The sequence below is a fragment of the Tachypleus tridentatus genome, chromosome 1, assembly GCF_004210375.1.
Source record: "Tachypleus tridentatus isolate NWPU-2018 chromosome 1, ASM421037v1, whole genome shotgun sequence".
Classification (NCBI taxonomy): domain Eukaryota; kingdom Metazoa; phylum Arthropoda; class Merostomata; order Xiphosura; family Limulidae; genus Tachypleus; species Tachypleus tridentatus.
Window position 1 is genome coordinate 17,060,365 of NC_134825.1, and position 27,519 is coordinate 17,087,883.

General features: G+C 33.2%; 2 protein-coding genes across 4 annotated transcripts in view; one reads left to right on the plus strand and one right to left on the minus strand.

Annotated features, from left to right (window-relative positions):
• The first annotated feature begins 1,625 nt into the window (after positions 1–1,625).
• Dim1 (thioredoxin-like protein Dim1) lies at positions 1,626–12,238 on the plus strand. 2 transcript variants are annotated; one of them, XM_076487744.1, is made up of 2 exons: positions 1,626–1,739; positions 9,344–12,238. In XM_076487744.1, exon 2 carries the CDS (start codon positions 9,632–9,634, stop codon positions 10,058–10,060), a length of 429 nt encoding a protein of 142 aa, XP_076343859.1. In that variant the 5' UTR covers positions 1,626–1,739; positions 9,344–9,631; the 3' UTR covers positions 10,061–12,238. The 2 variants fall into 2 exon arrangements, with proteins under 2 accessions (XP_076343859.1, XP_076343870.1); XM_076487755.1 differs by having other exon boundaries at positions 1,653–1,751.
• A 9,214-nt stretch (positions 12,239–21,452) lies between these two features.
• The window catches only part of LOC143243933 (putative fatty acyl-CoA reductase CG5065), a 44,117-nt gene continuing 38,050 nt past the window's right edge, over positions 21,453–27,519 (minus strand). Inside the window, exons 11-13 of one of the 2 annotated variants that reach the window (XM_076487766.1) lie at positions 27,152–27,281; positions 24,189–24,317; positions 21,453–23,866 (exon numbers count right to left, since the gene is read on the minus strand). In XM_076487766.1, coding sequence (XP_076343881.1) covers positions 23,783–23,866; positions 24,189–24,317; positions 27,152–27,281 — 343 coding nt within the window. In that variant the 3' untranslated portion in view covers positions 21,453–23,782. Of the gene's footprint in view, positions 23,867–24,188; positions 24,369–27,151; positions 27,282–27,519 lie in introns of those variants that run through there. The other variant, XM_076487776.1, reaches the window with a different exon arrangement.

A 27,519-nucleotide genomic window follows, 5' to 3' on the forward strand; every position in this document is an offset into this window, starting at 1 on the left:
TCTAAGCACTTAAATTTTAATCGCTGAAAACTAATCAGAATGAAAGAATAATTCTATTTATGCATAATAATATTTTAGTTTTTATCAATATATTTATATACACATATTCGTCACAATGAATCCGCCAATATTTCGAACGTAGTCATTGTAACAATTTCCCTGTTACATTTAATTACTAATTTCAAAGAATAATAAAACTTGAGCAGCGATCATGATTTGATATTTCTTTCCATCTAAAATTATGCAGCAAACATAACACATCACTACCCGAAAAGATATTACACAACCATGAAAGAGTTGATTGGTAAATCTTTAACAATGGTTTAGCAATCATTTCCCTGATTTCTAGCTTTTGTCTCCTCCGAAGCAGCAAATGACACATAAGTAATAAACTTAACACGAATGATCATCAAAACAATCAAACCCCAAATGAACGCTTAGACAATTACCCCCACAAATATTTTCACTAATAAAACAATGAAGAAAATTACGAAGGCAATGTGTATACATCCGTGACTTCATTGTAACCCTTAAACTTGAAACAAACAAAATTAAACAAGAAATAGACCAATTAATAAATAACGAACTGCGGTACAAATGGAACACCTTTGGTGTCTAAGTAGTAAATGATAGGCCACACCCATCAATATTCTGGATAAAGTTTAAAATTATCTGTAGAGAATATGCTAACACGAATAACATAACGCACAAGAAAATGCAACAGTCACAGGCATCGAAAAAGCAAAACTATAACCGAACCATTCTCAAGAAACTTTTATACCACTAAATTATAGTTTCTTTGGCTCGAAAAAATTTTTGTTTATGATCACATTCACCGCTAATAATCTAGTTAAATTCTAATCAAATTTCTCACATTGATAGAGCTAAACCCATATTAATAGCTGAAATCAAAAGCTAAGCCCGCAGGCCTGGCATGTCCAAGTGGTTAAGGCACTCAACTCGTAATCGGAGGGTCGTGGGCTTGAATCTCCGTCACACCACACATGCTCGGCTGAAAATTTGTAGGGGCATGTGACGGTCAATCTCACTATTCGTTGGTAGAAGAGTAGCTCAAGAGTTGGCAGTGGGTGGTGATGACCAGCTGCCTTCCCTCTAATTTTACACTGCTAGCTAAATTATGGACGGCTAACGCAAATAGCCCTCGAGTAGCTTTGCGTGAAATTCAAAACAAATCAAGTCAGCATACTGAAAAATACTGAACCAAGTGGTAACAAAGTTATAATTTAAAAATTCGAGTTTCAATATCCGTGTGGGCAGGAGGATGTCATAACACTGGTAAATTTTTGGGTAATTTTGCGCTTAAACACAAATAGGCAAGTATTATTCTAAGCTTCCAAGAAAATTCCAGACAGCTAAATATTCATTTCGTAGCGTAAGACTATCTTTAACTAATTACCAAACAGTAATACAAATGTTTAAATAAATGAAAAAAAGGTACAATATTACGTTGTTTCTATTTTAAGTTTATATTATGTGAGTTGTTTTTTATTCTAACCCTCAATTACAGAGCAACAAAAATAACCTCAAATAATTTTATTCGCTTGATGCCTTTGAATTTAACAATACGAGAATAACGTAATTACTCCGCTAGATGTTCAGTAAAGTTTTGTCTTTTTTTTTTTTTTTTTCCAGTATGTGTTTGAACCTTGAACGTAATATGAATTAAAAAGTTATATTCTAACCAACATTGGAAGTCAATATCAAAATAATTTATTACGGTATGAATATAGGTATAATACAATTTAATTTCCAGATTTTCAAATCGAAATATATGTTAAAGTATGTGAGCTAAATTCCTTAACTTTTCGATTAAACGTTAAAGTTGAGAGAAACGTGGTTTGCCAGATAAAAGGTTTTGGTATATTGGATGGATGTGTTACTACAGTATTGCTGTTAGGGTATCCGGTGTACTTGTTGTTATTAGTACTTGCAGGTTTTTTTAGTTTTAAAAAGTAATATTAGACAATATGTTAACCTTAAATTTAGCTTATTCTGAGGATACTAATTGCAGTACGGAGCCATGTGGCCTTGGCGGTTGGTTGTTCAACTTGAGTGTAATCTGTAAATTATATTGTAAATATACACACATCACGTCTAAAAAATAACTTGGTAATTAATGTTGTTAATTTTATACTGGTTTAACTAGGATTAGATAATGTCATGAAATGAAACATTGATTAGACAACCTTTGTATTGGAGAAGGAATGCTCTTAATTATAAATTTACAACATCTATCTGCATGAAATATAGCAAACTCTTAGTAAAATGTACAGGTTTGTTGTGCACAAAATATTTGGTGTTTTACAAATGTATTTGCGTGTAAGATATGTCTGTATTGATGATATTAGTCTTAAATCTGACAAGTCAGGACTCGGGATGGCCAGGTGGTTAAGGCACTCAACTTGTAATCTGAGGGTCACGAGTTCAAATCCCCATCACACCTAACATGCTTGCCCTTTCAATTGTGGGAGCATTATAATGTTATGATCAGTCCCACTATTTGTTGGTAAAAGAGTAGCCCAAGAGTTGGCAGTGAGTGGTGATGACTAGTTGCCTTCCCTCTAGTTTTATACTGCTAAGTTAGGGACAGCTAGTGCAGATAGCCCTCAAGTAGCTTTGTGTGCAATTCAAAACAAACCAAACTGACAAGTCAAAATGCAAGATGATTTTCAAGTGAAGAATGAAAATACTTTTATCCATTGTACAGTTTGTGTATTGTATTTAAATAAGTTCTGTATCTGTGTACATTGTACTTGTTATTCACTTTACCATAAATTATCAGATCAGTAATGTAGGGTAGAAGCAAATAGTTCTTAACTGTGACATTAAATATATAATATCCTGCTAAATGGTATTCCCTAAAGTGTTGTGACACTTGTTTATTTAGGGTTATGAAATTTATATCAACCCTAAATCCCTATGCACAAAATAACCTTCATGGGTTATTGAAAATTAAAGCTTAAAAACATATATAAATCTTATAACCAATGGTGGACATTGTTGTTGAGGGAACTCTACCCAACCTGGTTATTATTAATGTGAACTGAAGGTGTTTTTCACATTTTAATTGTCTAGAATGAAGGCATTTCTCACACTGTTATTGCTGGGGATGCATAAAGTTAGTTGAAAGTGTAAGACGATTGAAATGTGTCAGTGCATCACAGGATTTACAGCCAAGCACAGGAAGTATGGAAGTCTGTAAATGACACACACAGGAACCACCTTGGTAGATGCTGTGCAGTGAGCCGAGTACAATATTATGCCTGTAGCTACTTTCAAAGTCTTCCTGTTTGTTCATCCTAATGCCAATGCTTCAACTTTCCTTACAAAATTGCAGGTGAAATTGTTTATATTTCACTTAAAAGCTAAACATACGAAGGTTGTAGCAGGAACATAAAAGGTTGGCAGTTGTTTAATTAATGATGCTGAGAATGTGGCTTTATTAATATATATACTGAATATACTTCCAGTGGGTAGACCTTAGTACCAGCTAGTATGTTAATATATATACTGAATATACTTGCAGTGGGTAGACCTTAGCACCAGCTAGTATGTAAATATATATACTGAATATACTTGCAGTGGGTAGACCTTAGCACCAGCTAGTATGTAAATATATATACTGAATATACTTCCAGTGGGTAGACCTTAGTACCAGCTAGTATGTTAATATATATACTGAATATACTTCCAGTGGGTAGACCTTAGTACCAGCTAGTATGTTAATATATATACTGAATATACTTCCAGTGGGTAGACCTTAGTACCAACTAGTATGTTAATATATATACTGAATATACTTCCAGTGGGTAGACCTTAGTACCAGCTAGTATGTTAATATATATACTGAATATACTTCCAGTGGGTAGACCTTAGTACCAACTAGTATGTTAATATATATACTGAATATACTTCCAGTGGGTAGACCTTAGTACTAACTAGTATGTTAATATATACTCTTCAAAACAAGAAATGCAAAAGGGATATTTTTGTTATTTTAAAGAGAAATATATGTAATAACGTTATAAGCTCAGAGTATGTGATGTTACACGTGTTAAGGCACTGATTGTCAGACCAAAATGACAATAAAAGTTGTGCACTTTGAAAACGAAGGAAAACATCGGATTTTTCGCCAAAAGGAATGCGAGTCCAATAAATTTGTTTGAGAGATCTGCATGTTCTGCAAGTGCAACGTGTGCAAAATCCCTATAAAAGTGACAGGTTCTCGGTTTCCATAGCTCAGTGTTAAGCCACCGACACGCAATACAGTTACGCCAAGACTGACTGAAGCATAATGCAACAATGCCATTGGTCGCTTGGAAGCAGGCGAATCTCTATCAGATGTTGCCAGAGCTGTGAATGTCCACCCAAGCATCATCACAAGGCTATGGAATCGTCACCAACGACATGGATCACCTCGTGACCATCCACGATCTGTCAGACCTCGTGTGACCACGCCCGCACAAGATCGCTACATCCGGTTATGCCACCTTCAGGATAGGACCACCACTGCGACGTCTACTGCCTCAACCATACCAGGGCTGCGTAGGATTTCCGATCAGACCGTACACAACTGTCAACGACGTTTTTCAACATGACAACGCCCGTCCTCACACAGCCCGACTCACCACAGTCTTCTTGAGACACCACAACATCAACGTTCTTCCCTGGTCCTCCAGATCACCAGATTTAAACCCCATCGAACATCTTTGGGACGAGTTGGACCGACGTCTGCGATGGCAACAACCTCAACCGCAGACTCTACCTCAGCTTGCAGCAGCTTTGCAGGCTGAGTGGACAGCCATTCCACAGGATGTGATTCATCATCTCATCACTTCCATGGGCAGGAGATGCCAAGCAGTTATTGATGCTCACGGGGGACATACTCGTTATTGACGTTGAGTGACGTTAAACGTCAACTAGTGAGCGTGGACTTCGCCTTTGCAGACTTTGGATGTTCAGCAGTGAATGTGCAAAGTTTCACACATGTCATACAGAACTACCCGGAATAAACTTGTTAACAAGTTGTCTCAAATTTTGCCTTTTGCGTTTCTTTTTTTGAAGAGTATATATACTGAATATACTTCCAGTGGGTAGACCTTAGTACCAACTAGTATCTTAATATATATACTAAATATACTTCCAGTGGGTAGAGCTTAGTACCAGCTAGTATGCAGACTTAAAGAATGCTGTATTTCATTTTAAAATGTATTAGTTAACAAATTAAAACTTGTCTGGAAAAAGACATCTAAAACTTTTAATATTCAACAAATTGGCTCTTGAGGGACATGTTAATAAAATAAGTTTAAGGAAACAGCGGGGTATAACTTGTTTAATGACATGTTTCCTTCAGTTATTGTAACTCATTACTTTGTGTTGGAAAACTGCAACAACAGTATATATAAAATTCAGTAATCCTTCATAATACTGGAACCCTAGTGATTAACTTTATGCAAAGAAGTTTTATATTTTAATTAATTAAAATAAACTTTCATTATTTAGTTTTAGTGACTGTTTATTGTTATTTTTTGGAACAGATAGAAACTATCTGAAAAATATAAAAAAATTCCTTTAGTCATAAAAACTGGTCAAATATATATGGCATGCCTACATTACATACCACAATTGCTTATCTATGATTAGATAGTACTGAATTATATATATATATAAAACTGGCTGGTATGGGTAGAGAAAGCTCTATGTTGAACAGCGAACAATGTTTTGACCTTCTTAAGTCATCGTCAGGTTCACAAAGAAAGAAAGAGGTAACTGACTGATAGCTGACCACATGTTTAAAGGTGGTTGTGTAATTGAGTGTGAGAATGTAGAGATTACAGTAGTGTCTTGATGTTTTTATAGTTTCTCCAATCTAGCTGTGTGGCACATAATGTTTGTTTATAGTGCTTAATGTTAAAACCAAATACTAATATTCAACAAATTTTCAAGAGCTTAAATTTGGTATTTTAAATATTCCAAAGATTTAGGAGCTGTTAAGAACCCTGAAAAAAATTGACGTTTGAGTCTGAGTGAAGTATAAATACAGACACACATTTGATGAGTTTTCTTTCTGACAAACTGTAATTGCTGTTATTTGACATATGAACAGTTCCTAGATGTATATTCTCACAAGGGTTTCTTGCAAGACAGCTATAAAGCTCAACTGTAGTTACCCATTTGCAATAGTATAAAAAATAGCATTAATTAAAATAGTCCTTAGAACTAGGAGAAATTAAGAGAAGGTAAGAGTAGCCCTTAGCATCCAAGATCTTGACAAGAGTGAGACAGTTTAATAAAATCCAAGATGAGTTGCTGTATTTGAACAACTATTAAAAATATATAACTTATTATAAATAATAAATCAATCCTTTTATAATAAATGCAGACTGCCCAGTGAAAGCTTCAAATTTTTACTTTCATTTTTATTATTTATTTATTTTATCTCTGCTCAAAATTAGCCAAGAAAAACTTAAATCTTCAAGTAAACCTAAATCTCTTATGGAAAACACTCCCTCAATTTTTTTTTGTTATTTTAGCCACATTATTACAAAAAATATTCCATTCATGTCCATAGAAATATAATGGATTTTCAGTTATTTGTTATGTGGAGGTAAATAATTCACACTTTCTTATCAGCAAAATTGGGAAATATATGAGGTACAATCTAAATTCTCTTGTCATTACACACAAAGTAATGTACCTTTTTCCATGAAACAGGTGGATGTATGAATTCACATTTATTATTAGTCATATATACATTCTCATGAACCACAGTATCATCTAACTACCATGTTTATCATCTTTATAATGTATAAAGTTAGCCACCATATCAAGCAATCTTTTGTCCATAGTCGAGCATAAAGAAAAAGCAGTGAACATGACAAATAGAAAAAAACAGGAATTTAAAACCCTACAAATTAATATTTGTACAAAATTAAACAAAGCTAAAGATGTATATGTTATTTACTCCAACTACAAATCCCAGTTTTGACTCCTCCAAAAGTGACATCATGGAGCCCAGTTAGAGGTTTGTAGTTTGAATAAATAACATCTACAGTATCTCTAGCCTTGTTTGTTTAATTTTGTTACAGTGTTAGTGTACAGGTTTTTAAATTATTAATTTTTATTTATCTTTACTGTTTTTTTATGATTTATATGTTTATCAAAATGAAATTTAAAAACATACTATTCTTACAATTTGGAGGCTGTTGAAATGGACCAAGGTGTCTAAAACATCTGTAAAAGTCATTCTATTCTGTATAGTGTGTTAATTAATCAAGACTTTTGGGTGTGATTTGACCCATGGAATTAGTGTTAAAGTATGATAAATGTATCTTAAAGATAATTAAAGTTAAAAGCTTTACTCCATGGGTGGCTTTCTACTCCATTATCTCCCAGATGAATGCCATAATCAGGATATTACAGTTGATAAAATAATTCTATTCAAAGGGTAAGAACCCACATGCACATGACTTTTCAGCAGATTGATGTACTACAAGTTATTAGTACTTAAAGAAGTGTATTGAGTTATATGTAGACAGTGTGATATCTACTGGCCTTCCCAGGTTTGAATGAAGTAATCCTAGGTCACAATGTTTTGGTAGAGGAAAGTTTGTATACCAGAGCTAATAACAAGGCATATTGCATACTCAGCAGGAAATACTTAGAATCAGTACACTATATCCAGGTGATATATACATATAGTAAACTGGAAATCTGTGTCAGAATCTTCAGTGGTTGTCATGTTGACAAGCCATTCTTTCAGATCATCATTTTGTGGTAATCGGGTTTCCCATGGCTGGCACGCCACATGTGAAAGTGGATTGAGTGTTTTTTAGCATTGTAAAAGTAAAGTGAAAAACATTGCAGTCACATATTTGGGGGACATTAAGGGAGTACCATATTTTAATATAACATACAAATTTTATGACTTGCGTATTAATGATCATTTTTATGAACAGATATGGTTAATTTGGGGACAAGTTTAATAAAACTAAAACAATGTCAAGAAATACTTCTTTTTATTTTATAATTCCAATTTTTCACCTCCTTAAATAAGAAAGGCCAATCTTATGTATCCACTCAGTTTCAACTAGATTGATATTTATGAAGAAATGTTTTTAGATTCTTTATTTTGCTGGTTATAGCATTCACTATTTTTAGCTGTAGATCATAAAAAACGTGGCAAAAAGTGTCAAAGATTTGTCAGTTATCCTGCACGCACATTTTTTAAAATGGAATGTTATCAGTATATTTGATAACAGTAGTTTTGATTTAGATCCTTTATGTGTAATCATACAGTTTCTGTTAAATAAATTAGAAGTTCATTTATTTATGTGCACTGTTTTAATATAATCAATTAATACTCAATAAATAAGGATTTGAGCTGTGACAATACTGTGCTGTTGCCAACTATACTCACTGAAGCTAATTTAGCTTGCATGATTTTTCTCATTTGACAAAATACGCGTAGCTTTCTAACACAATGTAATTTTAACATACAAATTAAAAAACTTAAAGGAACAACTGAAGAAACTTCCTATCACAATTATAGTGGAATATCTGAGAGTATCCAAACTTTTATCCTACACTTTAAAAATCTTTGGACAGCCATTTTCAAATCCTGAATAATATATACCCTGTTGAGTAGTTTAATGTGGTAATCAAACATAATAACAAAGTTAGGAACGGCATACTAGGTATGATGTAAATATAATATTTTTGGAAAATAAGCTATACATTCATTATTACCTAAATATCAGGAAATAATGTCCAAACTGTGATACAATATATATATATTTCTTTTTGTCTAAGCTGAAATATAATTGTACATATAGTTTCTGTTACTGAGCAGTAGGCCACGTGAGTTAAGGCATTCAACTTGTGATCCGAGAATCGCAGGTTCGAATCCCTGTCACACCAAACATGCTCGCCCTTTCAGCCATGGGGACATTATAATGTGATGGTCAATCCCACTATTCATTGGTAAAAAGAGTAGCCCAACAGTTGGCGGTGGTTGGTGATAACTAGCTGCCTTCCCTCTAGTCATACACTGTAAAATTAGGGATGGCTAGTGCAGACAGCCTTCATGTAGCTTTGCATGATATTCCAAAACAAACAAACAAAATACTAAGCAGTATGGTTTACATTCCCTTTGTAATGCACTGTTTTATTTAAAATTTATCTACAGATAAAGATCCAACCTCTTAAGTTTCATTCTAGTTTATTTTACATGTAGGGTTTTGTTTATTCATTAATTGTTATGTTGGTATAAGTGGTAAAAAGTGTTAATGTTACTACAACTTTATTTTTTCTTCCTGAATAGAAACATTGATACAGACCAAAAAGTGGGAATATCTACTGAACAGAACAGCATTGTTAACACAGACCAGAAAGTGGGAATATCTACTGAACAGAAGAGTGTTGTTAACACAGACCAAAAAGCAGGAATATCTACTGAACAGAAGAGTGTTGTTAACACAGACCAAAAAGTGGGAATATCCACTGAACAGAAGAGTGTTGTTAACACAAACCAGAAAGCAAGAATATCCACTGAACAGAACAGCATTGATAACACAAACCAGAAAGCACGAATATCCACCATCTTTAGAAAATGTCTTACATGCTCCAGCACCTACACAATGGCTGGCAAGTTGATCAAGCCATTCTTTCTGAAGAAGACCGTGTTGTGGTAATAAGGTTTGGTCATGACTGGGACCCTACATGCATGAAAATGGATGAGGTACTTTACAGCATTGCAGAAAAGGTGAAAAACTTTGCAGTTGTGTACTTGGTGGACATTACGGAAGTACCAGACTTTAATAAAATGTACGAACTGTACGACCCATGTACAGTTATGTTCTTTTTCAGGAACAAACATATTATGATTGACTTAGGAACAGGTAACAATAATAAAATAAACTGGGCCATGGAAGACAAACAAGAAATGATAGACATTGTAGAAACTGTTTACAGAGGTGCACGAAAAGGTAGAGGTCTTGTCGTATCACCAAAAGACTACTCCACTAAATATCGCTATTAATGTAAAGTATGCATCTTTCATTTTTGTTCAAATGTAACATGTAATGGTTACTATTCAGGAAAAGGTACTTTTTTTAAAAATTATGTTATAGCTATCTGTATTTATAAATCTGTAACTTTACAATAATATGGAACAAAATGTATTTATTTAGGATATGTTCATAGGTAAGAGAAAACTTGTTTCTGTAAGAATAAAAGTGTCTGAGCTTATTAGACCATATCCGTATAGAAACAATGAATACACGTTTCACTTTTTCAGAATAGTTGTAAGTGCAAGTGTGTTTGCTGTTGTGTTGTCTAAGCCTTTATTCATCAAATCTCAGTTGATAAATACCAATAACATATGTATTGAAGTAACACAATAAACTATCAAGTTCACAGAGCTCAGTGTTACTAATATTCTGTTATTTTTTTGCCTCACTCACTGTGATTCTTACTGGTAAATTCTGAACACGAACTTTCACCATTCCAGTTTTAAGTAACTACAAGACATCTGAGACAAAGTGTCAGTGTGTTGAGTACTAACCTTTCAAATATGTTTAATGGATGCCTTTAAGATATCAGCAAGATATAAGTCTTAATAATTTACAGAAAACATCTCACAAAGTTTAACAATATAAGATGATGTCATTCTATGTATGTGAATATTTCAATCTGAGAAAGTGATGTGATACTGTACAGATTTTATCTGTTGTTGTTAACATTCTGGTTCTCGTATCTTGATACAAACTTGTTAAACAGTTACTGTTCAGATATTTTAGATTTGTTCTGTTCATATAGGCCTGGCATGACCAGGTGGGTTAAGGTGTTCGATTCATAATCTGAGGGTCGCAGGTTCGAATCACCATCACACTAAATATACTCGCCCTTTCATCTGTGTGGGTGTTATAATCTGACAGTCAATCCCACTATTCATTGGTAAAAGAGTATCCCAAGAGTTGATGGTGGGTGGTGATGACTAGCTGCCTTCCCTCTAGTCTTACACTGCTAAATTAGGAGGGACGGTTAGCACAGATAGCCCTCATGTAGCTTTGCACAAAATTCAAAAAAACAAACCTGTTAATATAAACAGAACATCACTTGTAGAAGATCAAAACTGTTATGGGAAATATTACATTATCAGATGGTTAATTTAAAGTAGTAGATTATCATGAGGAAGTTAACAAATTTTGTAAACACTTCTATGAAAACATCTGCAGAAAAATATTTTGACCACTCAGTTTGCACATCATAATATTCCTAATTTCACCCCTGGGCCACTCTGACATTTTTTATATGAAATGTGCTTAATGATCACCACTGAGTTCATATAGTTTTATTCCAAAGATAAGATAAACAGGGATGTAATATGCACATGCTAGATATGAACCACTTCAATATCAGACTGAAGCATACTCATTTTCAATGAACGAGACTTGTTTATCAAACAGAATTACATTTTTGCAATATGTGAAAGGTAAGAATCTAATTTCATATGATTTACATATGTATCTTATGGTATTCAATCAGTAAAAGTGAAATATGTTTCAAACCACAATTATATATTATTGCATAACAAAGATATTTTCTTACAATCCATTTGTTCAGGTCAATATCAAACATTACTACAACTAGTATTATTTAAACATGCTAAATTAATAAATGTTTTGTGTTTAAATATACTTTGTAAAGTAATTACCTTGCATCACTGTTTAAGCATACACTATAAATTTGTACATGTTGTGTCACTGTTTAAACATAGTTCATAACGTAGTACCTGTAATTTCACACTTTAAATATACTTCATACAGTTGTCCACATGGTGTCATTGTTTAATTAAACATACTTTATAAAATAGCACACTTTAACTTTATTATGTGTATTGTTACTGTGGTATAGTTCCACTGAAGTTATTACATGCATGTCAGAAAACGTTTAGTTTCTAGGTTTTATAATAAATACAAATGTTCTGTTGTTACATTATTATTATGGTATGTCTGGTTTTATAAACATTACTGTTCATAACAAGGATATACTTTTGTTTGAATATGTGGACAATTATTTTTGGGTACTGAATCATATTTGATTTTACAATGTATAAGATGTTTCTTATTTGTAAAGGACAAATGTGACTAGTTTCAAATACTTCATTACAATGGTATTGTTACTGTGAGTAAAGTTAATAAATACATTAGACATGTGATATTCTATTGTGTTTAATCTCTCTAAAATGTGTGGCAAATATAGGCTTAGAGTATTTTTTCATAAATACTTGGAGCACTTCAGTGACTCATTGGTAAGTCTGAGGACATGACTAGAAACTGAATTTTCCATACCTGTTGTGGGAAAAGCATAGATAGCCCATTGTGTAGTTTTTCACTTGATAACAAGCTTAATACCAAGAATGATATTGTGATGATATATCTAGTTACAATGAGAGACCAAGAATGATATTGTGATGATGAAGTGATATATCTAGTTACAATGAGAGACCAAGAATGATATTGTGGTGATGAAGTGATATATCTAGTTACAATGACAGGTTTTAAAGGTCAACAAGAAACAATATTACATCACTTCAAGTTATCTTTGTATATTATTTGAACCACCGCCAAAACTGAAATCAGTAAAACTAATAGAACTACTGTTTATCTTAATTAAAACATACTTCATAAAGTAGTACACACTGGTTGAAGTAATTGTTGTCAGTAAAACTAATACGTGCACTAATTACCAATAAAAACTGGTTGAAATAGTGTTATGAGTAAAACTAGTAGATCCACTGAACGATCTACCACGTTTCAGTAAAACAGGTCAATTGGAAAAACTTTTAAACTCAAATCTGAAATGTAGACACGTTTAAACAATCTTCAAGAAATTGGAAAAATGAAACAAATCAAATATCAAACCCGTGAAATATCATTATGCTGTTACAGAATGGCCCAATGAAGTGCTGTTGATTAAAAAAAAAAAAAGCCAATGTGAAAAATAATTAATGCTTACTAACTTTTAGGGTTTATTAAAAAAGAATATGCTAGAGCAAACTGACGTACTTCTAAACGTTACACAAACGAGAATTCTAGTTCCTCCGTAATATAATCGACTTCATTTATAAAATATTTGTATAGTTACAAAAAAAATTTGATTCTTCCGCCGAAGAACATTTTAATCTGGTATTTTTTAAAACCTTGAAGAAGTACACAACCTAGGGTTCTTCGAAAGAAAATCAAATGCATAGTAAAAATTTGCTTTATGTTCGAAATTAGTTTAGGACTAACAATATTAATTTCTGACCTTTCCGATAGGACTAACAATATTAATTTCTGCCCTTTCCGATAGTCACAATTCTTCATAAAATATATTCAGACATAATTATTTACATTTCAAGTAACGTGTTTCATTGGGTTATACTAGTTTCTGAGGATTTCTGTTTAGCAACCCTAAACACAAGTTAACCAAAGGGAGGTAAATTCGGCCTATATCGTAGTGAAAAGTATCAAACAAACATAGTCGCTAATGGTACTTTCTCTTCACTTCACCTATCCAGTTTATAGGTTTTAATCATGTGACTCCAAAACATGTTTAATACGTCCAAACTTGTTTTTACAACAAAACCACTATTGGGCTATATGCGAGGAATCGAATCCTGCATTTTTCATGTTGTAACTCCGATGACGTGCCGCTGTTTTACCCGGACACACATCCAAATATTATTTGTTTTAGCACGAAGATCCACCACAAGCTGGCCCGGCATGATCAGGTGGTTAAGGCACTCGACTCGTAATCTTAGAGTCGCGGGTTCGAATCCCCGTCACACCAAACATGCTCGCCTTTTCAGCCGTGGGGACATTATAATGTGACGGTCAATCCCATTATTTTTGGTAAAAGAATGACCCAAGAGCGTTGGCTGGTGATGACTAGCTGTCTTCCCTCTAGTCTTACACTGCTAAATCAGGGACTGCTAGCGCAGGTAGCCCTCGAGTAGCTTTGCACAAAATTCAAAACAAATCCCTACAAGCTATCTTCGGTCTGCCCACCGCAGTGAATCGATTCGTGGATTTTGGTGTTATAAGTCCTCAGAATTGTCAGGACCCACTGAGTGATTCACACTAAAGAATTTCATAACTACTGGTTTATGTATTTGCAACATAACTATACATATTCAGTTGTTGAACATTTTTTAAATGTTTGTTTATATAAAAATAAAAACTTTTGATTTTGGGGATAAAATTCGATGAGCACAGTGTAGAAACTTACTGCTCAATTTTGATCATAAAGACAAACAAAGATACAAATTAAATTTTATAAATCACCAATATATTCAAGGTAATAACGTTATATATGTGATTAAGCTAACGTCAGGACTCGTATGATATCGACAGATTTGTGTTTCGTATCTAAATAAAATAGAAAACAAACCGACACTCAAACTATTTTTACAGTTGTTGATTATATTTTTAGGGTTATTTAAAGGAATAAGATTAGACACACGAGACGAACTGTACAGTTTTTACCTTCCTAGAGTTATGGCTTTAATTGATCGGGCTGGGACAAAGTATAACCAGGTTTTTATTTGTCGTTGTCGAAATAACAGTCTTCTTATTTCTGTTGTGTTTCATTGTTATAATTGTTATTATTATACACATAAAACAACTCTTTTTAAAGTCTAAAATAAATTAGTATGACATTATTTTCAATTAAAACAGTGTATCGGAAATGCATGATTGCATTGATGAATAACTTGAATGGAAGACGTGTAAAAATTCCATAATTAAAAGTTATTTTAAACCTCTGTTTGTGTATTTATGGAAATATATATTCTAGAAAATTATTACAGAAACTAAAATTTAGAGACCTGATGGATACGTTTAAGCGATGAAACATGCCAACATCATCTGCGTGATTGGATAATCCGTGTCATAGATAGAGCTATAGATGAGTAATTCTGATCTAGTCTACCAGAAGACGAGATAAACTTTCTCTGTTTAACTTGTTAATAAGATATTCTAGCTCATTTTATTTACTATTTAAACAATATATTTTTAATGTAAAAATTGTATAATATTAATATCAGACATTATTTATCATAACTACAATAACTTATCGGTTTTATTATATTTGTGACTGTAATCAATTTATCGATAATTTAACTGATTAAATGTTCACATTGCTTGTTAACGCACTCTAGTGGTATTATCTTGAATTAATTTGACTTTATCTTAGTGGAGAAAATTTTTAGAACTTTGATGGTGTTAAAAAATTGAAAGCAGATCCATTGTTCGTTTGTTTAAAACAAAAAATTCTTTAAAGGTTATCATAATAGAAAGATATGAAATAGTTAGATAAAGACCGACCACGATTAATAGAACTAAAGAAGACGTACCTGGGCTATCACAACAGAAAGATAAAGAGCAGTAAGATTTAGACCTGCCAAGTTTACCATAACAGTGAATACCTATAAATTTAAAATGTGTTTCGAGGAGCGTCAAAACCAATGTGAGTTTCTATGCTGAAACAGACGAGGCGTTTGTATGGACTACAAATAGCAACTATACGTTGACAGGACGTGTCATTAAGATATAATGTTCTAGTTTGCAATATATATACATAGATTTATCAAGGATATATTACTGCAACAATGTTACTAAGTAAACTACATACCCACAGTGAATCAAGGTCAGATATGGTCAGTTTATCGAATTTCGCTCAAAACTGCTCGCGACTATCTACACTAGCTGCCCCTAATTTAGCAATGATAAATTAGAGGGAAAGCATTAGTCAACAGCACCGACCATCAACTCTTGGTCTTCTATTTACTGACAAGGAAAGTAAACACCAGTTACGTGATCAAATAGGTTACAAAGGTTCAAGTATCGATACGAAAACTACCAACTAATTATTTTTTGGTTAAATGGAATGTTCATAAATCAGGATTCCTGCTATTTTGGAAGGTAGCTATGTTCAGTCCTACACGTAATTTTGTTTGTATTTAAGCAGAGGGACACACACCGGTCAGCCTGTTTTATACTAACCATGCGTATCGAAATTCAGTTTCTAGCGTTGTAAGTCCGTAGACACCTTGCTGTGCCACTTGGGGCTACATGTAATACCGAGTCTCTAAGAATCTACAGCATTCTAATAAATACGAGCAAATTCCTTGAACTTACAACCTGGAGTTAGTTAGTTGTAGGATCACTCTTACACCAGTATACACAAATATGTTTTCACTTATCAACATGTACAGTTCGTTATAAAGGGTGTAATAGAAAATATTTATATATATTTAGATATATCACGCACACTTCAGTTCTTCATCTAATGGTTATTTTTTAGGCTTAAGTTTGTTTGTTGTTGTTTTCCTATTTTTTAGCACCCATGACTACATTGCTGTTAATCACAATTTCGATTCTCTAATACATGTCGCATCTTCACTCCCGATCGCATCTCGCTGAAAATGAAATAAAAATTCGTGAAACGAGTTCCTGAAAAATAAGTAACAAAACTTAACAAGTTAGAGAACTGCTGTTTCATACTACGTCTGTTGCCGTTAAAATGAGAAGAATCTTTAAACAAAAGACAAGTGAGTTAACTTACAACTGATAGGTAATTGTAGCATATTTTTATGTTAGCGAGCAATAACACAGTGGTATGTCTGCGGACTTATATCGCTAGAATCTTGGTTTCAGTACTCATGATGGGTAGAACACAGATAGCCCTTTGTGCTTAATAACCAAAAACTGTATGGAAACCAACAACAACTGCTTGTGATTCTGATAGTTAGAGTGTGGTTCAGAATTAACCTTTTGTTGTTGGCTTTTTTTTTTTTTTTTGCCATACCATATTCTACTTATAAACGTGACTGGGCGTAAAATAATGGTTACCATGCTCAAATTATAAATCTAATGATTTGTGTTTCGCGTCCCATTGCCATGAAAATAGGTTATAGGAGTTACAATCATGTCCCGTTAAGAGGAGCCCCTGATGAAGCTATGGATGCTGTTTACTAACTTCATTTCGTCTAATCTATCAGTTCAAAAGTAGGGTCTGCTAAGCTCAAATAATCATTTACATAGCTGTGATCGATAATTCTGATGCAAACTCTTACATTTTGTGTTTGTTTTTACTATTAAATATCATTGTAGTACAGAATGTGAAATTTACACAATATTTATTAAATCATCTTCCTATCATAAACCTCATCTTATGTTTACAGTATAGAACGACTTTTTCAAAATGTCCCTCCCAGTGGGATATTGGTAAGCTCACCTTTTTACAACGCCAAAATCCAGGATTTCATACGAAGAAAACAAAAATGCATCAAAATCAAGATTTTGTTTGTATTGCCTCCTTATGTTAGTCCATATTACATAAAATAATCGTTTTCATGTGTTTTAGAGTTCATTAATGTCGGTTAAGACTTTGTTAAACTAAGTTAGGCAACAAGACTGCATATAAAAAAGGAGAGTAATTTTAGAGAAAATTCATTTAAATAACAACTGAAGCTAGTAATGTTTTATAGAAATCAAAATACACTAGAAATTACTCAAACCTGGCCAGGTGGCTAGTGAGATCAACTCATAATATAAGGGTTTAAATCCCAGTCACATCCAAGAGTTGGCGGTGGGTGGTAATGACTAGTTGCCTTCCCTCTAGTCTTACGCTACTAAATTAGGAACGACTATATCTGATTGCCCTCATGTAGCTTTTCACGAAATTCAAAAACAACCAAACCTACTGTGGTCGAAAGGAACTTTATGACTCCTGGAATACACTGATTTAAAACCAGTGGGAGATTTACTATTTACGTAGTTTATTGGTACTTCAGAACGAATCTTTTACCCAGTAGTAGTCCCACAACTCGCGGTCACTGTAGAATTTACCTACTTTTAGAAGCCGGGTAAAGTGGTTTACATCTCTCTACAAATATCACTTGTTACTAGCCGTAGAGTGTCCATTATTCACCACGTCTCTACAAACTGTGCTATTTTGTTTTCCAACGCCATTAAATACAAAGGGTTATCCCGTTCTGGGAAATTCCAGATCCTTGATATGAACACATCTTATGTTCTAAGTGTATAAATATAAGACAATGAAAAGAGTTACCATGTTCCATTTCAAAAGTGATCACTTTCCGATGGCGTCGCACTGATTACATAACGACAAACAATGTGTACTTCTGATGCATTGTTTCATCGTAACGACAAACAATGTGTACTTCTGATACATTGTTTCATCGCCTCTTTACATGAAACATTGTTGTTACACGGCTTATTGATTATCATATGCAAAATCCTTTTAATAAAATCTGTTTATCGTTCTGTGTTACAAACAACAGTATCGAGTGTTCTTTAGGGTGAAGTAGGATTTGTATAGTCAGATCATTCCAATGTAATCGTATTCATAAAGAATATACCGAACATACTTTACAAAAGGCGTCAACTTTCATGTGGCCACATTGGATACATGTAATACAGTCATTGTTAATTTGTTGTAAGAATGTTTTCGAGCACTTATTCAAAATCCTAGATAGTGAAATTGTTCTGTCAACTTTGACACCTCTTTGACTGATCTTAGAGTATTTAGATGTTCTGGACTTAAGAGGGCTAGGGAGATGTTCTTACCTATATGGCTTAGTCTTCTACCAAAAGGAGCTAAAACGTACGATGGGGTTATAGGAATACATTTTTAGGGTCGTTAAAACCGAATCTATATCTAATTTTGTGTTCCTGACCCAACTTGGGATTCTGGAGGCGCTACCTATGAAATTGTTTTACAAACTCCTACTCTAGCAGGATCCAATTTATCATAAATGCTCAAGTACCCCACGCAGACGTCCTAACGTTTCTTATTTTTAGGGTACAGACCCCCTTCCTATTGAAGTAGCCATAGAAGTAATTGGGGATAATGGATGAAATTAACTCAAACATTAAGGCCTTTGTAATTGATGGGAAAGCTTTTGAATCCCACAGTGAAATACTATTATTTGGTGTTAGTGCAATTAGTACACAATATTTTGACATTTTTAGCATACTTCTTAACACTTATTCGGTGTGGTATGTTTCTAGATTTATAAACACGAAGTTCCCTTTCAATAACATATCAAGTAGCCAATGCCAAATTTTCAAGGATATTTTTCAGGTACTTTTCAACTGATATCCAATGTATATGTATATATTTGTACTGGTATTTTCAACTTAAATGACATCTTATGGACATATGAGTGAAACGACCAAGCTAAGGCACCAGAAGTTCAGATATAATCATCATTACTTTCGAGCTGCTGACCAGAAAGGGGATTCTGATGATTCAGCAGTGAGTATGAGAGATAAAAATGCTAACAGTAGAGTTTCGATACCCGTAATGGGCACAGTACAGGAAGCCCATTTTGTAGGTTTATGCTTAATGACAAAGAACTAAATAAACAGAGGAAGCACAACTAAAGCGGGTTGACTTTCAGGGTTGACAGTTGAAAGTTTGTTCAGTGGTATTTCGTGGCTGCTCGAATCTTGAGCCCACTGGTTTGCATCCTGCCACGTTAATTAATCACTGAGCCACGTGTGGACCATATTTACATTTTACTAACCATTGTAAAGAAAAGCCCTCTTTTAAGTGGGCTATCATCAGTTTTCATAAAATTGAAGTCTAGAGTATTCAACCACAAAAATATGTTGAAGAAATTTCCAGTTAACTCATTTGTTGAGTAGTAAACATGCAAACTTATGGCAATAAAGTTCTGGGTTAGACTTCTGCATCAAATATAGCGCATGAACTTAGACAAAAAAGATTTTCAGTGTTTTCTGTCTAATTACTTTGACCTGTCAGTGAAAATAAATCATTCATCAGAAAAACAGACACCATCAACATTAAAGAGACTCCCCACTTGTAAGTGACTGGCATTTATTGTCGAATTATCTGTAAAGTTTATAGCAAAATCGAAAATGTGGAATATCATATCGTCACAGAATACGTGATATACAAGTACTTTGTTCAAAACTAAAATTCAGTTGTAGTCGTTTCTGGAATTTTGAGCAAAGAAAATCGATGGTTTCGAAGTGAAAGACTCGACTTAAAGAACCCATTCAAAACAACTAAACTCTAACTTGTAATTGCTATAATCAAATAACGTACCTGTGGTACCAACGTGCGTACCATGACTTTCTTGAAAGGGAGTTTGGTTTGTTTTGAATTTCGCGCAAAGCTGCATGAGAGCTATCTGCTTTAGCCATCCCTAATTTAGCGGTGTAAGACTAGGAAGGCAGCTAGTCATCACCACCCATCGCCAACTCCCGGGCTACTCTTTTACTAACGAATAATGAGATTGACCGTACATTATAACGCCTCCACGGTTGAAAGGACGAGCGTGTTTGGTGTGACAGGGATTCGAATCCGGGTCCCTCATATTACGAGTCGAGTGCCTTAACCACCTGGCCACACCATGCCGATTAGAATTGTCTAAGAATCAACGGTGGGTACTGTTGAGTAGCTGCTTTTACTCTGGTATGTTCAACATTAGAGAGGTAGTTTTAGCATGGCTTTCCAAGAACACCCAAAACAAACAATCAACCGTCGTTCTTATATATATATAAAACAAAATGCTAGAGAAAATAAACGCAGAGGAAGCTCTATAAACAAAAAATACACAAACATAATACAAACATTTATAAAATACATTCTCGTTACCTTTATTGACGCCCTCTGCACACGTGAGTTCTGTACAATACGAAAGCCAACGTGTATTCTGTACCAATCATTTTACCAAGTGAGGAAGCTTCGCTGAAGAAATGAAAATCTTTGTTTTTCATTCAAATCTCCCTAGGGAAGCTGAAGTGTTTTCTTTCAGAAGTTTTAGAAACATGCTGGTTCAGTTGACAAATATATTCCCAATTATAAAAGCCGTATACCATATGAATAATAAACAATTCATTCGAAACAAGAGAAGTAATTTCTATATATTATTCATCTTCATTAAATTCGATTACATTAAGTTACGTCGATAAATAATTGAAAGATGATTACTCTAAAAGCTAGTGTTTTAACATGTTTGTCAAACCTCTTGGTAAATAATGCATTATTGCCACTAAATTGGTGAATTTTGTGGTAAATATTTATTAAAAAAAAATAAAAAGTTCAAACTAATTTTTGGCTGTTTTTTTTTTATAATTTTGTTGTTTCTTAAGTGACAGTGTATAGAACGTTTACGGTTTAAAGAAATTGGAACGATATTAAGGGTTTATTGGCCCTAAGATTTTCAATTTATAGAGGCCCCCGAGACAAAACTACGTGCAATAGATTTATAGTCATAGCTTGAGGCCACCTAACTAGTGTGAGGCTCCGGACTTCAGCCCACTAAGTCCATGTTGTTTGTTTGCAAGTGTGTAAAATAGTTTGTACTTCAAAACAAACAAGATGTAATGTAGCAATAAACATTTTATTAGAACAAGTGTTATATTACAAATATATATATATTGAAATTCCGTTTGTCAACTAATATTGATAAGTTATTTCATATTTGTATATGACTCGGATAATTTTGTACTCCTACGTTTCAAATTTCAGTTGTTTTCAACCTCAAATAAACATCTGGGTTGTAGAATAAAAAAAACCAATAGAATTTTACAAGTTTTTCTATTCGAACAACAGTGAACACAGATAGTAGATCCTCAAATGATTAGACTAAGTTCCTCATCTTACTGAACAAAATATAACTGTTGAAGATTGAGGAAAACATTATGAAGTTTCTTGATTGAAGAATTTTATACATAGCAACTGAAATATCATTGATTCTTAAACAAAGTCTCGAGATATTAACGTCATGGAAAAGGGAAAGCCAGCTTTTTACAGAGACCACAATCTCATAAAACTGCTGAATTGTACAATATACAGTTAATTCTTTCTATTTAAAATATGTAATTAGAATGTTTTATAATTTCTTTATACTATGATTATTTCAGTATTAAATTAATACAACGAGTAATTTTTCGTTTGTTTTAAGTATGAAGCTACAGAATCGGCTATCTGTGCTCTGCCCACCACCAGTTTCGGAAGCTAGATTCTAGAGCTGTAAATCCGCAGACATACCGCTGTGCCACTGGGGGTACCAGAAGTAATTCTGATGTTAAAACTAGTAACATTTCAGTTAGTTCATGTCATACATTTTATAAAGTTACAAAAAGTAAGGTTGTATTATTAAATTGTTTCAAAATAAAATGTTTGCTTCCATTGTTATTCTGTATTAGGTATCTCAAATAAGACTATAAAAATTACATTTAAATTCATATATATATATATATATATATATAACGAGGCAGCACAACAAATTACTGCAAAAAGTATTAAAACATAAATAAAGATAATAAACAGTGAGAATAGTGAGAAAATACACAATACGTTTAAACTGAGCGTTAGAAAGCGTTAATTTTTCAAAATAAAAAATGTGTTTTATTTCCAAATAGTATTAATCATACGAATGTTTCCAAAAGGCTTTATTTGAATTACAGTATCAGGATTCCTACGCAAAAATCAAAAACTGTATGGTGCTACCATCTATTAACAAAACAATGAAACATCCTAAATTTCGTGTCAAGGCATTTTTCTATCATTCGTCAACCATATTGTATATAAAAATTACTGATATTTATCATATATTTAACACCAACACTTGTTCTTAGTGTTATTTACTTGAATTATTCATGTGTGACTAGAGATGTTCTGGATTTTTTTTGGGAGATTTTATACATAATTTGGAGATTACTTAACATTCAAGTTTGTAAAGAACTCGCCAATCTGTAAACAAACCTGAAGTGAGAAAAAGTGACCCTTTAAAATTCATAAATAACCTTTAATATAATAAATCACCTGTAGTGACACTCTGAGCTTCATGGAGAATGTGTCAACATAAGAACGTATCTGGAAAAATTACACATTCAAATGCTTAGTAAAGAATTTAATAAGTTCAAAACATATCTAGTAGTAAAAAGTGACATGCCGAGTTTCAAAAAGAAATTTTCAACAAGAAAATGGATCTGGAGAAAAAAGGCGACACGCTGAGACAAAGTATCTGCCAACATAACTTGAAGTGAAAATGATACCTTGGGATCAGGAACACATAAATTTATTCTGGTAAATATAAAATAATAATGATTTTACATTTTATTTTATGTTGATTACCTCTTTTTTCTATTCGAATCTTAAAATACTGGAAGATAAATCTTGCTTACTGGGTTGTAAGAAAGTAATAAACAAATTTTAAAATGTAATCTAGACCCCCTATTTAAAAACATAACAAGACGTGTGTAGGCTTAAGTTATAGCATTGATACAATAAAACATTTTCTATGTTATTATTATTCGAATTTAGTAATATGAAAGTTGGTTAATTTTTAGTCTCGAAATATTATTTTTTCCCAGAGAGGTCGCTCTCTTATTTAAACTAATTTCGTAATTGTATTCTTAGGTTAGCAAATATAACATTTAATAACCATATTCCAGTTAGAATATGAATAGAGGTTATTTTTTCATATGAACTTAAGATTTAAGTTGTAAAATTAGAAAATTTCACGAAGTGAGATACACGAGTTTTCAGTTCAGTTATTCCATTCCTGACAGAGTGAAAACAGAAGTTTGTTCATCCTTATTCACAATGATAACGTTGAAGTTTATTCAGCCTTATTCACAGGAACAACTTTGATGATAAAATTACTTGTCTTAGCTGTAACACATACGACGCTAGCAACCACCACAGTTTTCTAGCCATCCTTGACCACTTGAAAAGAATTCGAAGGAAACCACACAATATTAGCAGACGGAAAAGAATCCCTAAGTAGTGTACCCTGTAGAAAAATAAAGTCGATTACTAATATAAATGCAAAAACTGTTATTTAACAACATGAATTGTTGTACTTATTATAATCACGTTCAGTGGTATCAACACAGCTTATTAGCTGTTTACTGTAGAAATAATAAATTAAACTGAATTAATTATGATTTCACTAATTATAGCTACTGGTATTTACAAACATTAACAGTTAGAATATTATCTTAATGATTTTAACAGCTATGTAAATCAATACTTGAACAACAATGGATGTCGTTAGATCTCTGTAATTTTTAAGGAAACATTTATTATTTGGTACAATTGTAATCTTCTCTAACCTTCTCAGTTTTTTTCCTAGCTGCTGGAAGAGTCGAGTCATCTTCTTTTAATACATATCTTCTCACTCCCAAAACGTAGTTTTCCATATACTCGTGCATATCAATTTTACGAATATCAAGATCAAATATCTACGTAAAAGCACGAGCCGTTAAAACTTCCACAACAAAACTTTGTGGAGTCTAGAGTTATTAAGTACAAAATAATTAAAAGGAATATAAGAAATAAATTATTATATTTTTATTGCTACATCATATAATTGTTGTTCATAATTATCTTTTATCATAAAAAATAATTAAACAATGTAACAAACAAGACCTGATATATTTATTGCTGTCTGACAACAGCGTTATCTCTGATGGCCAGTTGGCTGAAAAAAACACACCCTAAAACATAAATGATATTAAGTATCAATTATTGTAATTAATATATATATAATACTACACTTTCTAAATATTCGATAATCGTAGAAATTAATAAAAATATCAGAATATTAATTTTCGATGGTTTACCATTCTGTAATCACTGTTAATATAAAACAATCAAATGTTTGCCAATTCATACCACATACAGTAAAATAAAACCTGTCTAAGCCGGAAATTTCATATAGGGCGGAAACCTGTACAAGCCGGAAATATCAAAACTCTGCAGCATTATCTTAAGATTTCTCTTATAAAACGCCCTCTATATGGCAGAACCTGAGTAACGCGGACGGAAAACTATCTTTCACCTACCTCATCTGTCAAAAAGTAGAATTAGAACCTAAATATCGAATCCTCATCGCACCAAACATGTTCACCCTTTCAGCCGTGGGAGCGTTATAATGTAACGGTCAATCCCACTATTCGTTGGTAAAAGAGTAACCCAAGAGTTGGCAGCGGGTAGTGATGATTAGCTGCCTTCCCTCTAGTCTTATACTGCTAAATTAGGGGCGGCTAGCGCAGATAGCCCTCGAGTAGCTTTGCGCGAGATTCAAAAGAAACCAAACCAAGAACCTGAGTAAAGCGGAAAAAAATGTTTTTGATTAAATATTAATTTCTTATTTAATTAACCATTTCTTTAAATATTAATAAATTCCTGTTTAATTAATAATTTGTTTAAATATTAATAAATTCTCGGACATTCTGTTACAGTAAGTATTGGTTAAATATATTCTGTTCTTTTTTCTGGTCTCATTATCTTTGCAGTTAAATTAAACAAAAGAATGGAACAAGAAAATAGGAATATTCTTCTCAAAAGTTCAATTTTCAAATGTACGTTTAGTCTTTCTACCTCCATTTACAACATCAGTTCTACACCTACCAGATAATGGAATTATACAGTGTATAAAATTGAAATACAGAAAATTGATGCTTCAGTATATTATTACACACATGGACAACTGTAAGAGAGCATCTGAAATAACCATGAAAATTGATGTGTTAGATGCAATTGCATTTATAAGTTATTTAATCAAATGTGCAAAAGATGAATGCGTAATAAAGTGCTGTCGAAACTGTGGATTTATTCTTGTTAATGTTGGGAGATTGTGGAGAAGTTGTTTGTTATGATGATTCTAGTGAAATCCAAACTCTGACTGAGAAGATTGGTGCAGATGATTCTGCGAACGTGGAAAGTTTTGTGAACATTGACAAGAATGTTTCAACATAAACTGATAAAATTGAATTAAAATCTATAATGGAATCTCAAGATGTTAACAGTGTGAGAGATTCAGAAGATGAACAAAATGGAAAAGATAGTGAGGAAATAGAAATTCTTACTTCATTGCCAGTGTTAAGTTATATTAACTCTATCAAATTGTATGCAAAAATGAAGAGGTAAAATGAACTTCATGAAATGGTCGTAGAATTGGCGTTCACTTTTAACCGCATGAGAAAGTCCATTGGAAAACGAAACAGTTGAAATTGGACATTTTCTTCAAATAAATTTGATTAAGATTTTGTGGACTTGTATATATATATTTTGAATGTCTATTTTTGTTCTTATTCTAATAAATATAACATAAACAGTATAATAACTTTATTCACCAACGTTTTATTTTCCTTAAGTCAAGCAAGTATAACGTTCTACTAAAATATTATATATAATTAAGGAAATGTATGTTTCACTATTTTTAAGCCAGAAAACCTGCTTAAGCGGGAAATTGTAATCGGTCCCGTGCGATTCCGCCTTAAACAGGTTTTACTGCAGTATATTTGTGATCATATCGTGAAAAAAAAACCCAAAAAACAATGTCTTGGTACAAACACATCGATAAAAAAGATACACAAAAATAACAGTGATAAATCTTCATTAGACATGGAGAAAAACAGTTAAATTTATTAATGGATATTTTTTAGATAACCGCCATGAAATTGTGTCCAACGTTCTCTATGTCAATACATGGTTATTTCAGTGCGAACGAACTTTCCAGGGACAGACGGCAATTAAGTAAGGAAAATAATACGACAAAATAAATATTTATAAATACGTATATTTTACCTACGTACGTTATGATCGCCTACATATTGCCTTTTGGCCCGGCATGGCCAAGCGTGTTAAGGCGTGCGACTTGTAATCTGAGGGTCGTGGATTTGCATCCCCGTCGCGCCAAACATGCTCGCCCTTTCAGCCGTGAGGGCGTTATAAGTTACGGTCAATCCCACTATTCGTTGGTAAAAGAGTAGCCCAAGAGTTGGCGGTGGGTGGTGATGACTAGCTGCCTTTTCTCTAGTCTTACACTGCTAAATTAGGGATAGCTAGCGCAGATAGCCCTCGAGTAGCTTTGCGCGAAATTAAAAAAAACAAAACAAACATATTGCTTTTACTGAAATCTGACGTTTTACTGTTCAAATCCAAAAATATACAACGTGCGGAAGTGGCGCCATCTTGAGTTAGATTCCATTCCCTGTGTTTCACACAATTTTAATAGTTTTATAACTTGACGTACACTTATCATGGTTAAGATGATTATTGAATAACTTACTTCTCTGTCCTCGCCCTCCAGCTGGTTCATGAGCTTGAGTACATTATCCGCGTGGAAAGTCCACTCATGTGTGGTGAAGTATTCCAGAATATGGACGGCCCTATGAAGTCTGCCGTACACTTGGACCAACCTAAATAAAAACATTACAAAATAATATTGTTTTTACAGAGATACAGATAATACGTCATCCGTTGCTGTGTGTTTTAAAAAGCAAGTGTTTTTTTTAGTCTAAAATCTTATAAGACCTTCTTTCAAAGAAACAATTAAGCATATGATAGTAATTTAACCTCACAACTACCGATGGGGTCAATGTCCTGAAACATATTTTTCTAAACTGTTTATGATATGAATTACTTGTGGGACCATAA

Bases quoted from the DNA above. Each gene is read 5' to 3' on its own strand.
- Dim1 (XM_076487744.1), top strand. From the start codon at position 9,632: ATGTCTTACATGCTCCAGCACCTACACAATGGCTGGCAAGTTGATCAA.